We start from the raw sequence: 17516 nt of genomic DNA on the forward strand, positions 1-17516 counted from the left end.
AGGAATATATTTGCAGCAACCAATCAGCATCTTCTGAGTCTACCTAGGTTTCCCTTTCAACAAAGAATATCAAGAAAACAAAACAAATTAGATAATGGAACTAAATCGGACAGTTATTTAAAAACACATGCTCTATCTGAATCATGAAATAAAATAAATACAAATTGGGGTTTTATGTCCCTTTAAGAAATGCATTTATAAATTATTTTGCTTATTTTCCTGTAATTTACCTCTGAATATTATTTTCTTCCTACTCTGCCCCAGAGAGGCTGTGGCGTATATATTTTAGATGTATTTATGCTCCCGTGATAAAGATTATAGCACAAATCTGAGAGCACTGTCATGGTCACTACTTATCAATAGTCTGACACCTTTTCACAAACCAGCAAAAATCACAATCAATAACAATTTAAAGGAATATTGTCAGTTGTTATTGTTTTAAAATCTAATGCAGATTTTACATGCTGTTCCTCTTTTTTGCAATCCATTTTCTTGTCTCAAAAATAAATAAATAAATAAATCTATTTCAGGCTTGTTGAGACGTGTCATTATCAGCCAGAAAGCTTTCGTATGAAATACACAACTCACACTGCAGTATCAGCTTCAATTTAAACGTAAATTACTTTCTAAAGCAAGAAAATATTATGGACATGTTTAAAGAAGCAAAATATAGTGTTTTTTAGTACAATCTGCTTATATAGGAATATTAAAGTTATTGTATGCTTGGGTCTGTGTGTATATACATTTACAGGTGGCCCTCGTTTTACAACGGTTCAATTTACACCGTTTCAGAATAACAACCTTTTTTTCCAGTCATGTGACTGCTATTGAAAAGCATTGAGAAGCAGTGCATTTATTAAAATAGCCAGTAGGTGGAGCTGTCCGCTTGTGTTGCAGCAAACCCAAGCAAGCTGAAATTAATCAGTTTAACCAGACCTGAGCTATCGAGCAGATTTCAAAGGAACAAGATCTTCCGGTCTATAAATCAGTCCAGATTGGAATGCATAAAAAGAACGATTTACAACCATTCCTTCTGGAACCTAACCCCGGCGTAAACTGAGGGCTACCTGTATATTATGTATCAGTAATTAAGTAGCACACTGGTAAAGATCTGCATGCAAAATATGTTTTGAAAGCACATGTAACTGTATTTTTGCTTACAAAATTTGCACTGATTTGCAGTCCAGGAGCATAACCCTTGAAAAGTCTTGGCTTATTTGTATCATTGCTATGAACAGTTAGCAACATATATAAATGAGACCCTGCACAAAACAAGAACTCACTATGTAGCATGTTAATTATTTTTGCTATGCATAATAAAAAAAATTGTATGAGGATTTAAACTTTGAGTTTAAAAGGCAATATATTAGCTGAAAAATGACATGCTGTAATCTGTTAGAGCATGTCATTTTAAGACTATCAACCCTGCACTACTGTGTGCTCAAGCACTTGTTTTGATCAGAAGCAGTTCCCGTTTGGGACCTGCGAGCACTGATGGTCCCGAGCATCTGTGTTACTAGCTTTGCTGATTGGATCATTGGCAGTTCTGCTGGTGAAAAATAGTGTTTTGTGGATCCTGAGCAGTACTTCTACTGTGCGTTTAACGCCTTCACGTGGGTTCAACACAAAGAAATGCAGGATTGATAGTTTTAAAATGATATGCTCTAATGACTTCAACTATTATGGTGCTAAATGGTAAAAAAAAAAAAAAGGTGAAATGCCTCGTTATTGTAAGGACTGGATATGGGAAAGCATTGCCTTGTAAAACGTGACGATCGTTGCTTTCTCGTATATTTCTGCTATAAGATTTTTCATGTTTTAATGCAATGCCTATTAAATTTAACATAATTTAATCTTTTAAATTCTAACCAATTTACTGCTCTTGACACAGTTTTGTTCAGTATCATCTTAAATCTTCCTTACAACCTGCTGCCTAGGAACAAATTAAAAATACCCACAATGCTTTAAAAATGTATTGACACACAATTAAAAATGTACCTGAGTATTCAGAAAATATTTGGCACCCAGGGACCAGTCATACATGCCCAAGCAGTTTATGAGAACCAGAATCTTCTGAGGTTGTTCCATTATTGCATCCACCGTAAGAAAATCATATTCAAAGATCTTCTTGCATCGAAGAAAGGTAAGCTCTCTGTATTTCTCCAAAGGCAAGTCAGCCCCAGGGTGTCTATAGAAAAGTGGGTCATTTTCCAGAGTGGAGAATATTTTTTTCTGCATTTTGTAATACAAAAAAAGAACAGAGTTGCAAAATTTTTCAGAAATGTGTAAACTGTAACATGAAAACAGTAGTGCTATTAGAAAAAATATTTTTTTTTTTATTATTTTCCCTGACATCCAAACAGTCTTAAAGGGAAACTGAACCCAAATTTTTTCTTTCATGATTCAGATAGAGCATGCAATTTTAAGCAAGTTTCTAAGTTACTCCTATTATCAAATTTTCTTTGTTCTCTTGCTATCTTTATTTGAAAAAGAAGGCATCTAAGCTATTTGTTTGTCTCAGTACCATGGAAAGTACTTGTTTATTGGTGGATAAATGTATCCACCAATCAGCAAGAACAACCCAGGTTGTTCACCAAAATTGGGCCGGCATCTAAACTTATATTTTTGAATTTCAAATAAAGATACCAAGAGAATGAAGAAAATTTGATAATAGGAGTAAATTAGAAAGTTGCTTAAAATTGCATGCTCTATCTGAATCATGAAAGAAACATTTTGGGTTCAGTGTCCCTTTAAATGACAATTTAATTGTTTAATGGGACAGTCTGTTTAAAAAGATAATCACTTTATTACTCATTCCCTAGTTTTGCATACCCAACACTGTTATATTAATACAGTTTTTACCTCTGTGATTACCTTGTATCTAAGCCTCTGCAGACTGCACCCTTATCTAAGTGCTATTTACAGACTTACATTTTAGCTTATTAGTGCTGACTCATGAATAACTCCACGGGAGTAAGCATAATATTATATATATATATGATACACATGAACTAGCAGTGTCTTGCTGTAAAAAGCTATAAAAATGCCCTGAGATAAAGGCAGCCTGCAGGGACTTAGAAACAGGCAGGTTATAAAGTATATCAATATAACAATGTTGGTTGTGCAAAGGTGGGGTGGTAAAGGTATTATCTATCTTTTTAACAATAACATTTTTGGAGTAGACTGTCCCTTTAATCAACAAAAGCATAATAACAAAACAATGCAATAACACTATACATACATTCACACACACGTACACACAAAACAGAGTGGCATGACACTGGCAAAACTCATAACTCTGGGTGCACATCAGACACACCCAGTCAGCCCCAGACAGGAGTGGGTGCAAAGCATAATAATAAAAAAATAAAAGCATAAAAATATCAACCAGAGGACATCAGCACTCACTGAGATGCACAAAATTGATAAATGGTGCTTGTCCCATGCTCTCTTAGAAAGGCCAAAAAGCAAGTTCTGTGTAAGAATATATATGTGGGACAAGCATTTGGGGTTTCAGGTACATCTTAAAGACGCAGTGTACCCATTTATTCTTTTGTTCTTGTCATAACTGATAAGACTTGCTTATCGCCACAGAGCTGTGGGAGTTGTTCTTATCAACCAGTGAACAAACACATTCCCTGATAGTTTTAATGTTAGGGACATGAAACCCAAATTTTAACAACAGCCCTCACACCCTGTATATTGTAAGTCAATTTTAATCAAATAATTTAATAAGCGTGAGTCTCGCTGCTAGCAGAGAGACCGCACTAAAGCCAAATGTCTCCTGGAGAAAGACATTCAGTAAAAGTACATCTCACTGCTGGTGGCGAGACCAGCACTATTACTGGGGTAAAACCCCCCTTGATGACATGCGTTGTAAAGAAAACGTTGTGGCGTTAAAGTGTTAAACAACCTTCCAATTTAAATTGTTATCAGAATAAGGATTCCGAAAAATTAGTGTACACAACTTTCCAATTTACTTCTATTATCTAATTTGCTTCATTTTCATAATAGCCTTTGCTGAAAAGCATACCTAGATAGGCTCAGGGACAGCGATGCACTACTGGGAGCTAGCTGCTGCTTGGTGGCTGCACACAAATGTCTCTTGTCATTGGCCCACCAGATGTGCTCAGCTAGATACCAGTAGTTCACTGCTGCTCCTTAAACAAAGGATACCAAGAGAATGAAGTAAATTTGCTAATAGAAGAAAAATGGAAAGTTTTTTAGTATTGTAATTTCTATCTGAACCCTGACAAAATTTGGGTTTCCTGTCCCTTTAAATGGCTCTTTTTCCAACAAAAATACATTTTAATGTATTTAACAGCTATTATATATGCATTACATTAATTAATTTGAGTATAATGCCCCTTTGCAGAAGAATAATTGATAGGAATTATACCATCATAAAATATTAACAAAAATTATAAAAACGCCATATGTATCTAACTAATATAAACAAGCTGACTGAAGGTTTGCATTAAGATACTTGAGAATGCCCCTACAGATATTACGACTTTGATCACAACTACAAATTGCACATTAACTAGAGATACTCTTGTGATTCTAAATAATATGACAAGAATATGCCTCACCTTAAAAATAATAAGATCTTCATCATCCAAAAACATTACCATATCCTTCCAATTGAAAGACGCCTTCCTCCGATATTCAGAGAGTGGACCGTGAGAAAAATCTTGAAGCAAAGCATCTTGGGAACTTTTGTTGGTGTTCATTTCACTTGCTGCAAACAAGCAAGTTATTATTTCAGTGCCTGTAAACACAATTAATTGTTATTAGTACAGTCAAGTGAAAACCATAATTTTCTGAATAGGGCTTAAAATAAAAAAAAATTACCTTTAGGGGTTAAAATACTTACCTCTGGCGTGCTGGAGAGCCGTGCTAATCCCACCCTTCTTTTTAGAGGCCCTGGGCCGCTCTACAAGGAGGCTTAGCAAAGCAGATCCCATATTAGCACGGCTCTCCAGTAAGCTAGAGGTAAGTTAATAACGCTACAGATGAAACTTTTCCCCTGTAGCAAAGGAATATTTACATTTATTTGATGAAAAGGAATTTAAATGTTCCACGAATATTCAGTATTTGTTTCATAAAAATACAATGAATACTGAATGGCAGCCGAATATTTGGAAAACTAGCACGTTTTATATATATATATATATATATATATATATATATATATATATATATATATATCCAACTTGCCAGGGTGCAAACAGGAGACAAATAACAAAAGACAATGGCTTGCACTCGCTGGTCTTTTGCTGTTTGTTGTTTATAAATATATATACACAGATGGCCCTCCGTTTACAACGGTTCAATTTGCACGGTTTCAGAATAACAACATTTTTTTCAGGTCATGTGACTGCAATTGAAAAGCATTGAGAAGCAGTGCATTGATTAAAATAGCCAGTAGGTGGAGCTGTCCGCTTGTGTTGCAGCAAAGCCAAGCAAGCTGAAATTAATTAGTTTAACTAGACCTGAACTATCGAGCAGATTTCAACGGAACAAGATCTTCCTGTCTATAAATCAGTCCAGATTGGAATGCACAGAAAGAACTGTTTGCAGAAAAATGCAAGTGAAGTCTGTGTTGTATGATTATTTTATTAAGTTTATAATGCTATTTAGCAAATGTTTTTGTTCATTTAACTTAGTTTAATTATATATTCTGTGTTGTGTGATTATTTTATTAGGTTTATAATGCTGTTTAGCATTTAAAGTCTCCATTTCAAAGCTTTAAAAATAATGTATTAGGTGTTACTTATGACAATTTTGAGAGGGGCCTGGAACCTATCTCCCTCAACCATTTTACAACCATACCTTCTGGAACCTAACCCCGGCGTAAACTGAGGGCTACATACATATATATATATTGCACCGAAATGGAAATTCTGGACCGAAACCGAATCCGAAAATCCGGGATGCACTTGGCCGAAAACCGAAACTGATACCGAAAATGTATTTTTTCAAATTATTTTCAAATTATTTTTTTTTTGCATAATTAGAGCCAATAAAAAAAGCCCACACTTTTATTGAAAGTAACACACTAAAATTGGACAAAAATATCTTAAAACAATAATATGCTACACAATAATTTTACCAAGAGAAAAAAAAACAGGCAAAAAATAATGCCATTTTCGACCAAAATGTTTCTGCGACCAAAATTTTGGTGCATCCCTACTTAAAACAATTATAAATATTAATATACTGTATTATTCTTCATTTAGTTCTATGTAACAATCATATTTAACAGGTCTTTTTTACCAATTATCCAAATAAAGTATAATCCTAGAAAACTCATTATATGCAGAACAGTAAGTGAAGTAATAAACTTAAACAGCAGCTCTAGGCTAGCATCAAATTTAAAATATATAACACAATAATTTTACCGAAACTATCAGGCAAGAAAACCAAAATAGCCAAAAATGCCATATTCGGCCGAAACTTTCTGCGGCCGAAAATTCGGTGCATCCCTAATATATATATATATATATATATATATATATATATATACACACACACACAGTATTTACTATATATATATACTTTAAAAAATAATTTTTTGTTCATACAAGTCCAGTGAGTGCAGATTCTAAAATATGTGGATTTATCTATTTTTCCTGACACCCTTGGAGATGGATATTGAAATGTGAGTGCAAGTCCTCATTTGATACACACACACACACATATATATTTTTTTTAAAGGGATATTAAACAACTCATTTTTCATGTAAAATTTGTGCTTGTCCGATGCTCCCTAGAGAAGGCAAAAAGCAAATGTGTGTAACTTAGGTTTTCTTCCGAAACCAGCTATATGATTAGAACAGGGATGGCCAACTGGCACCACATGCAGCCTACTCTATTACTTTGTGCGTCCCCTGGGAAATAGCAGAACTAAGAATGTGTTTCTTAGTTTTTGTGGCACTATGAAAAAGTGTAACTAAAAATGTTTGTCTTGGGTATTTCTGGTGGGTTAGGAAACAAGGTGACAATTCAGAAAACACCTATGGAGGGTAGAACAGCAGATAGAGGTTCTCCTGCAACTGTGGACATTTTTAAGAAATATTTTCGTTATGGCTTAATAGCTGTACATTTATATACGGCCCTTAAGGTTTTTTAAATATTGATCTGCGACCCCTTTTGATCTTTGCCCTCACTGGATTAGAAGCATTTTGAAGAAAACCTACTTTACAGAACGTGCTTTTTAGCCTCTCACAATTATAACGCAAAAGCGTTGAACTGTATAATGTCCCTTTAAGTTCATATAGGAGAACTTTAATCCAAGCATCTAAACTGACAAACATAATTACTGTGCACATTATACCTGAAAAGCTATTTTTATTGTTATACCAAATTTGTTAAAAAAAAACAATGTGCAACACCGGGCCACGTGCAAAACTTATTATTGCTCCAAGATCTGTCAGGCATTGCCCCATTTGCCTACAACCATACTGCCAGTTCAAGTTGCATTTTGCTATGTGTGGCAAGATAGGAATTATAGTTCCCATTAATTCTTAAGGGGCCTAATAATGACACCTGATTGTCATTTAATTAACTGGACCAAATGATTAATCTTACCCTTTATATTTATCCAAGAAGTTTGCATACTTCTTCCAGCAAACCACAAATAATGAATCAATTTGTTTTTATAAAGGTATGGACTTGTGTGTAATTCTGTCTATTTTCCCACTATTTTACTAAAATTCTCTGTAGTTAAAGGGATATGAAACCCAAATTTTAATGATTCAGATAGAGTATACAGATAAAAAAAAATCCAATTTACTTGTGTTATTAAATTTACTTTGTTATCTTGCAATCCTTTGTTGAAAAGCATGTAAGTAGACTCAAGAGCATGCATGTGTCTAAAGCTCTACATAGTAGCAGGTTTGCAAGAATTATGTCAACAATGTTATGCACTAGATGGATAATAATATACTAGATTACATGAAATACATTTTGGGGTTTTTAGCTCCCTTTAGCATTAGGGCTTAGATGAAGGGAAAATGCTATTCTAGGTCAAATTCATACAGGAAAATTCTAAAATTTACACAAACTTTATATTACCATAAATCTTTGTATTTATAAGGGCTGCAACTAACAATTATTTTCATAATCAATCGGCCGATTATTTTTTTCAATTGATCGACTAATCGGATTAAAAAATAAATAAATAGGGGGGGCGGAGCTGACTATCAAGGGAGCAGGACGTGTTTTGCTGCAGCTCCTGACTTTATTTACTCTAGAACAGCTATTATCCTCATAAAATATCACCAAATACATAATGTTTTTATCTTTGGAAGCAATTATTAATCGGCAGCACTCTTAAGGGAATGGAAATCTAAAGGAGAGCCTGTTCTTAATCTTGTTTTGTCTTTTTTACCAGGAGACCACAACGCAGCATTATCCCACATGGCTTAGAATTTTTGTCGATAACATGGCTCATATGGGGCTATAGTTTGGTCAGTGGACTCCTGTATTGCAAGACTCAGCGTCAACGCTATACATCATTACCCTCAAGATTAATTCCTCAGAAAACTATTAATTCACAATAGAGCCGTCTCTAATCTAAAATGGCGACAGTCATATTTTTACTGAGACAGCTAGAGAAAAAACTTGACTCCTACTTCCTACAGCTGCATGCAGATCTTATTGCAGAGCGGAATCCCTCAAGAGAGAAGTGTGATCCCGGCATAAAGTTGGCACAGAGTTTGAATAGCCTAGGAACTACCTCCTCCACCCTTCCATCGCAAGGTTTTGAATTTGAGGACAGCACGCATAGCTCATCAATGGCCGCTCACCAACCCACTGCCTCAGAAGAAGATTACCAGCCTCCACAGCACATACTCACCCTGACAAGGGCACCGGACTCTTATTGCAGCATCGGCGAGGGCCCTGCAGATCCAGAGGAGGCAGCTGCCTTGGTGGCTGGCGTCCAATACCCACAGAGCGCTCCAGAGAGGGATCCGGAGCCCGGCGAGGCTCACACAGAGAGGAGGGAGACACGCACTGGGATCTCTTGCCCTGTCAGCCTGCCCGAGACGCTGGGGAGTATCGGAACTGCTCCAGAATCAGTACGCACACTTCTACAGCAACAGCTATGCCGTCAACTCGATCTGGCCACACGCTCTTATGAGGCTTATCTTCCTATGACCCAAATCGAAGGAGATCTCAGCCCCAGATGCCTCCGGCTTTATGCAGACACACCCGTTGTTTCAGGGACCCTGAGAGACGCTAGCCTCCAGCTCTTCCTACAATCACATTCCTTCCTAGTTAGGTCTGGAGTAGGTTAGTGCTGCTTATCAACTTGGTACTCAGTTCTCAGAATGCTTTCATGCTAAAACGCACTATCTTTAATTACTCTGCTCTCTAGATGAAGACTTAAATGTCTGAAAACAAGGACTGCAGACTGTTGCGGTTTTATATGGAACTATTTCTGTGGTTTGCTTGTATGTTATTGGTTCCCATGCTACTTATTCTGATTCTTATGTTTGTTAAAAGTTAACTATACCTCCTTATTACTTAGATTGATAACTCTAAAGCTATGGGTATGTATTGTGCACTGATATATTAGGGAGCAGGATGGAGGAACTAAGCCTAACATCAGGGTATTTAGGTGCATAGTAAAGCACTTTCTCCACTGTAAGGAGTTCAACAACGTTAGTAACTATAGCAACATTTTCATAAAAACCTGATATGCTTAATTAGGTTTGTTATCTTTCCTTGGATCCCCACGTTTGTAGTAGTTATAACTTGATGTCTTGATTCAAATTTACTCTAATGAGGATTACTCTGTAATGAGTCTTCTTACCCTCTACATAATACTAGATAAAATAGGATAGTACCATTGGGTGGATTTAGTTGAAAATTATGCTGCGACATATACTCAGTTCTATCTCCCTATACACTCAAACTAACATAAGAGTAACCCATAGGTATCATCGGAGACAGGTCATACACAACATTATTAGCAGACTTCTGCAGAAAACCTGTGTTATGACAGTCTAGGCTGACACTTTTAGCACACATTTCACCTAGAGGGATTTTAACCACTTAGGGGACTATGTGACAGTAATTGTCTAGATGGTTAGTATTAGACCATGAGTTACACTGCTGAAAATGTTAATTTATAAAAGTTTAAGGAATGTTATATAACTTTTATAGTTTGATTGTATTACTATATGAATATTTTTAACCCAGTTGTTTGCTGCACGACACCACATAAGTCCTGGCATAAGCCAATAACTAGTTATTTATATCCAAGGCAATAACTACTAGTCTAGACAATAAAGCATCTGCTCCATCTCATACAGACACATAAATTTTGCAACTTGAAACAACCCTTTTGCAACCCATCTCCTCCTTAGCCTATATGTAACTCCAGGGGATTTTATTAATTTTCTTACTTAGTTTCATATATATTGTAATGAACATTGACAATACTTAAGCTCTCTAAGTCCGCTAGAACAGCTCTGATATTTTCATTAGCATTACCCCAGCGTAGTTAATTGTGTAACTTTCCTAGCTCATAGAGTAACTGTCTGTCTGTCTGCGGCCGGGATAGACTGGACAGTTTTAACCACTATATATTGTAGGGACGATAGTCCCTAGAATGGGTCTTCCCTTATCATGTCGCCTCATACATCTCCACTAACAAATCTAATTAGAATTATTTCTAATAGCAAATATATTTACATTACACTTTATTAACAAATATGCTTGAAACAGACGTTACCAGAAGGGGGGAAGATATAGTGAATTCAGGGTTAAGCAACCTCTGAACTAATTGTAAATATACATTACAAAATCTAAAGATCCCCCACCGGTAATTAGACAAGTAAAATTGGGATGGTTATAGTAGGCTAGTGAAGAATGGGATAGGTCACTTCCATAATTCGAATAAATAGTAGCCAAATTCTATAGCTACGAACTAGAGTGCTAGAACACATAGGTGACATCAAATGGAACAGAAATGTTCCTGTAGCACAACACATGAACAATGAACATCAGGGACACAAATATGAAATCTATTTTTGTGCAATCGAACAAATAAAATTAAAAGGGAGAAGGGGCGACATTAACAAAATGTTACTACAGAAAGAGTGTAGATGGATCCATGAATTAAAATCCACCTCACCTAGGGGATTAAATGAAGCAATATCATACAAATGCTTCTTATAGATTATGGTTCATGATATACATCTTATTGTGGATTTATGATTATTAATTACATACTATTTCTGTTTAGGGTTATGAATAAACCTAGCTTACAAATGTTGGTATCCTTTTCCCAATATGAAGCAAATTAAGAGGATACATATTTATATAATTTTGAAACAATATTTAATCTAATTTAATTAAGTTGATTCTAACTAAACTAATAATAACTTTTACACATAATGATAATTTCATATTAAAAATAGCCTTGTGTTTAACAAATAAATATCTGTTTCTCTAACAAGTATTTACTTGATTGGTTATCCTCTTTTTTGTATTGTCTAGGTGGTAATAACTAACTCAGTCTGACCTTTCAGATGGGTTATTATGGGCTACTACAATCGACCCACATAAAGAAATCTTATGAGTATATCATTTCCATTTTTCAAACATCATATTAATTACCAGCATACTCCACCAAGGAAATTCTGTAATATCGATTGATATGCTTTATAAGCATTACATACCTCTCCCAATATTTTTAAGATATTAGGGAATATAACATTCCCCCACGATACTTGTATACGTATTGATGCACATTATACCTTTATACAAGAGCGCGTCAGTGTCAATGAAATGATAAATTTATATGTTCCTCTTTGTTCTAATAATTTTTTCAATAATGAGCAATTTCTTTAAGGCATAATACATACTTTTGTACAGAGCATAAGTTGCATGATCAAATGAGGCCACAGCGGAGTTTTACACCTCCGTATCTAATAACTTTTAATGTTGCCATGACAACGGATTACTATAACTTCTCGTACCTAATGCTGGGCTGGCCCTATGCCCTGACGAAGTCACGTTCTGTGACGGAAACGCGTCGGTGGGCGTGGCCTTGGGTGGAACAAGCGTGGTTCAACTGAACTGGTCACATACTTTAAATGAATACTAGCGGTCTCAAAACTTAATACCGCTAAAACTTTGCACTATATTTGTAACTATAGGGGGTATGCTGATATACTGAAAGACTGTTATTTAGGAGCACGCTTTAATGCCAGGTTAACAAGCAGTAACATTTTGTTAAGCATTATATGCTATTACGCTATAAGCTACACAGTAACCTTTGACTTTGATTTTAATGTAACTACTTGAACTTAACCTAGGGGAATAAATGTTGACAGTTTGTATTGAGCATAATACCTCCATTGTATATATGAGAAGTTTTTTACAAGCCTTATTGTATGTGAGCTAGCTCTATTTGACAGGGATTTTAGCTAGCAATCGGCTGACTCTGTTAAATCAGAGCAGTACGCAGGTAGGAGGACGCCTTTGAGCGCATAGTTTGAGCATATATGTGTATGCCTGTTTGAATGTACCTACCTTTTGCGTATGAAACTACCTTTTTGCTAACTTCCCTACCCTGTGTGATTACTTGATTAGACACGCTACACCCTGTCCACTAGCCCTTATTTTAATTTTTAATTTTGGGTGCTATAGAATTTGGCTACTATTTATTCGAATTATGGAAGTGACCTATCCCATTCTTCACTAGCCTACTATAACCATCCCAATTTTACTTGTATAATTACCGGTGGGGGATCTTTAGATTTTGTAATGTATATTTACAATTAGTTCAGAGGTTGCTTAACCCTGGATTCACTATATCTTCCCCCCTTCTGGTAACGTCTGTTTCAAGCATATTTGTTAATAAAGTGTAATGTAAATATATTTGCTATTTGATTTATCTAGTGTATAATTCTACACTTGACTTCAATGTCACAAACCCCCCTTTTGGTTCCCTAACCTTACTATAGAATTATTTCTACTTACATATAATTAGCTTTAACAAACCCAGTTGCTTTTTAGTCACACTGTTAGAGAAATATCTTGCAGGATAGCCTGACAGCTTACTTTTAGCTCCTATACTTATATTCACTTATCTATAAAAATAAATATACTCTTATATACCCCCACTACGATTATACATGGCCCATAACAAATAGACAATTAAGTTCCATAGTTTATCTATATTACACTTCACTAATACTATGTCTATCACGTGCTTATTAATTTGTGCTTACTTTACCTATGACCAGAACGCTATCTCATATAGAGGGACTTATACCTTCTTCCTTAACCAAACAGTTCACAACGGGTTTAACAGAGCTATATTTTACACTAGGGAGCTATTTAGAGGATGTACAATTAGTCTGTGCATTGAGAAACTTTACTCTAATTCATAGGCTTATTTAATGCTATTATGTTTGATTTGATATACCTTACATTAGCCTATTGTCACTTGTTACCTACGCCCCCACATTACTAAGCTTTCTACATGTAACAATGAAAGGGAGTCATTGAGTCTCCCATAGTCACTATTGTTAACCTCTCTTTTGGAGCTCTATGGACATCCCTGATCTCCACACCCATATCTGTAACTGCATCTTACTCTACATAGGCAGAAACAAGTTGGACTGATCTCTCCTAAATAGGAACCTAATAACCCTAGTATTTTCTTAAGTAGTTATCAAATAGCAGAGGATACCATCTCATACTCAACTATACTATAAGCTCCTTCGCCTCGGTTGGATGGCTCCGCCCCTCCATCTCCCCCCTTATATTTGAGCGGCTCTTGCCCGTTGATCTCCCCTTCCCCCCTATATACCTCGGCCCAAGAGTGGCTGATACATAGGCTAATTCTCCACAGGCTGATACCTTTGACTCAGATAATTTTTATGGGTGTTTTCTATTGTACTGTGGAGATCATCCATCAATATTATAACATAAAATGAAGTTCTATTCCACCTTGCCTATACTTTTGTATATCTCTATGTTAAGATTTGATATGTAATTATCTTTTTACATGTGCATCTTGTTTTTTCGATAATGTCAGTTTATAGACAATGTATTATTCACTCTGATGTAACAATGGCCTTAAGGCGAATCTTGTTTGTTAATCTTTACTTTAACTTCAATAAAAAATTATCTTAAAAAATTTTTTTTTCCCCTGTATTTAAAATAAAATCCACATGAAACTTTACATTTACTCAATTTTTTGTCCAATTTTTAGCGGCAGAACACAGTTTTATAATTAAGCAAAATAAAACCACAAACAGTTTGAAAAGAGGTAGAAGTAGAAAGAGCTAGACTATCATTGTTTATAACATTCTGTAAGCTATTTTGCATTCAGCAGAGAAGAGGCGCTCAGATGGTGTTGAGGTGCCTGAGATGAATAAGTAGGGTTTTGCCAATTTTGCCAAGGTGGGCTATTTATCTTTGCTAGCTCCACCAATACAAAATGTTTTCCTCCTTGGCAAGGGGCCTCTCAGCAAAGTAAGCCTGGACTTCATTCTAAGAAAGGCAATGGTAAATAAACATCTATAAGGTTAGGGAAAAAATATCTAGCATGTACTTAAAATAACAAATATATACTAATAGAGGTTGCATCTGCACAAATGTATTAAAGATATATAAAAAAAAAACAATTAAAAAAGTAAAACACGCTAAGGACTATATATCAATAACAGGACAAAACCTTACACATTTATCTATACAGTAAATATAATCAGCAATAGCAAGCAATACACTAATAATTGTGCAAACAGATAATAGTGCACACCAATTCAAATATCAACCCCATCAGTCTAGGGCTAGGTGTAAATAATAAGCTTGGCACTATAAACAAAGCATAGTCCAAAATCACCTGATTTATTATAAATCTAAATTACAATTCCTATTATTTCTGGGTTGCGCATAAGCCAGGAGTAGTTGTAAACTTAAAGAAACTTATACTGTCCTGAAAAAGTGAAAAGTAAACGTCTGTAGACGCCCTTTAGGCTAAGGACATAACCATTAAACACAATACCATGTGCAGGAGCTCAGCGGAGTGAAGCAGCTGGTGCTGTGTTCAAACCAACTAATCGCAGACCAACTAATCGATAATGAGATTCGTTGACAACTATTTTCATATTTGATTATTATCGATTATAGTGATTAGTTGTTGCAGCTCTAGTTAGTGTTGGGATGATACATCTGTCAAAATAAAACTGTGGAGATAGAATAATAAAACAAAAGCATTTCTTTACATTTTTGTAAGAATATTTTAAATGTATTTGGTCATGAACTGATAATGACACAATATTACAAAACTGGTGCTCAACAATATATTATTTGCTAAACCAGATTTGAATGATAAACTGGTATGCAACCTATATCAGTGACCTTACAAGTTTATCACATGAGTTTCAAAGTTCAGCAGATTGTGTTACTTTGCTCTTTTATTTATAAGGAAACAGCCAAGCAATACCCAGCTTACAAATCTGAGGAATTAATAATAACATAAATGTGTTGCATTGAACACTGCATATTAAGTTGACTAAAGAGGTACTTATTTAAATGACAATATAAAGACATGATATACTAAACATGTCAGAGATAAACAAGCCTAATACAAACTATATACTGCTATTTTCTAAAATAAAGAAACATTTTATTTATGGTGGAATCGTTTTGACTATCCTTTTTTGAACTAGCATATGTTTTATCATGCACAATCTTAAAGGGACACTGAATCAAAAAAAATTCTTTTGTGATTCAGATAGAGCATGCAATTTTAAACAACTTTCTAATTTACTCCTATTATCAATTTTTCTTCGTTCTCTTGCTTTCTTTATTTGCAAAAGAAGGCATCTAAGCTTTTTTTTGGTTCAGACCATGGAAAGCACTTGTTTATTGGTAGGTGAATTTACACACCAATCAGCAAGAACAACACAGTGTGTTCACCAAAAATGGGCCGACATCTAAACTTACATTCTTGCATTTCAAATAAAGATACCAAGAGAATGAAAAGAATTTGATAAAAGGAGTAAATTAGAAAGTTGCTTTAAATTGCATGCTCTATCTGAATCACAATAGGAAAACATTGGGTTCAGTGTCCCTTTAATAACTGCAAGAAGTAAAAAAAGGCTGCACACGCTAGAGACTCGGAATAAAAGCCAAGCCTGTCAAATGGATGTGACCAGCAGTTCTCTTACGCATTTCGCACCAAAAAAAAGTGCTTAATCATAGACTGTGGTTATTCACATGCTCACATTTAGATATGCAACAGTTAAAACTTTATTACTAAAGGATATCACATAGGGACCCTAACAGCCCCATAATACATTTAAAAAATGATGTTGCATTCCTTTCCATAGGTGATATTATAAATTATTCCATAATTTCTAATTTATGTTTACTACAGCAGTCACATGTAACAAAGTTTATCAAATCATAGCATACATTGCTTGATGTACTTTAGTTAGTAATATAGTGGCATACTGAGTTGTTTTTCATTACAGCATAAAACATGTTTGCTCACTCATTAATAATATTAAAATGAATAAGTTATTTGACCGCAGATCAGATTTATGGTCAGTAATATGCCCACATCAAACCTCAGTTCACACCTGAGTTGTGTCCAGTTTATAATATATATTTTAATATACAACCAATTAAAATGATTGAAGGGACAGTAAAGTCAAAATTAACCCTTTAAGGACCAGGGGATTGTTTTATAGCGTGGTCTTGCCACCAGCGTTGAGACTGCTCTATTCCACAAAGCCTTCTGGAGGGAGGGCATTAATAGCGTGTTCTTGCTAGACTTGTGCTATTATGTCCTAAAAAATCCTTAACGACCAGTGACATACAGGGTACATTGTGGTCATTAAGGGGTTAAACTTTCATGATTCAGTTAGTGCATGCAATTTTAAACTACTTTCCAATTTACTTCTGTGATCAAATTTGCTTTATTCTCTTGGCATCTTTTATTGAAGTTTAAAAATTGGTAGGATCATAAGAGCTCAGGAGTGTGCACGTGTCTTTAATGGCAGCAGTGTTTTGTCACATTGTATAACAAAGCTACAAATAATGTTAAAAAAACAATACTGCCATAGGGACACTGAACCCAAGGGTTAACTAATTCTACACTCTTTAGCAAAGTAGACTGACATTTTGGTTCTGAGGAACGTTCCTATCGATATCCTCATTGCTGCCCCAACCTGTCACTTCGTCGCCCCTCACCTGACTTCCAATGACAGATAAAACCTCGCAGCTCAGTGTCACGAAGTGATTGTAACAGTGTCACAGCTTACAGAACAATTAATTTGTCAATATACTGGGAGGAGCCAGGAACGATCATATTTGTTTAGGGCAGTTTACCAGTGTCTATTATGGATTCCACAAACCCAGGGTTCCCCTTACTGACAACTTTAGCTGAATGTTACGTTTTTTGGTTGCAACAAAGGATTAATGCATTGTGTATGACTCGTAACAATATAAAGGAGCAGAAGCAACTTGACAACGTT

At 35.3% G+C, this 17516-nt stretch overlaps 1 protein-coding gene across 2 annotated transcripts in view; it reads right to left on the reverse strand.

Annotated features, from left to right (window-relative positions):
- ACOX3 (acyl-CoA oxidase 3, pristanoyl) overlaps positions 1 to 17377 on the reverse strand; it is a 278298-nt gene extending 260921 nt beyond the window's left edge. The window contains exons 1-3 of one of the 2 annotated variants that reach the window (XM_053704177.1): positions 17233 to 17377; positions 4593 to 4741; positions 1999 to 2232 (exon numbers count right to left, since the gene is read on the reverse strand). In XM_053704177.1, the coding sequence (XP_053560152.1) occupies positions 1999 to 2232; positions 4593 to 4733 (375 nt within the window). In that variant the 5' untranslated portion in view covers positions 4734 to 4741; positions 17233 to 17377. Of the gene's footprint in view, positions 1 to 1998; positions 2233 to 4592; positions 4772 to 17232 lie in introns of both variants that reach the window. The other variant, XM_053704176.1, reaches the window with a different exon arrangement.
- Positions 17378 to 17516: the final 139 nt, after the last annotated feature.

Source organism: Bombina bombina, chromosome 2 (genome assembly GCF_027579735.1).
Source record: "Bombina bombina isolate aBomBom1 chromosome 2, aBomBom1.pri, whole genome shotgun sequence".
NCBI lineage: Eukaryota > Metazoa > Chordata > Amphibia > Anura > Bombinatoridae > Bombina > Bombina bombina.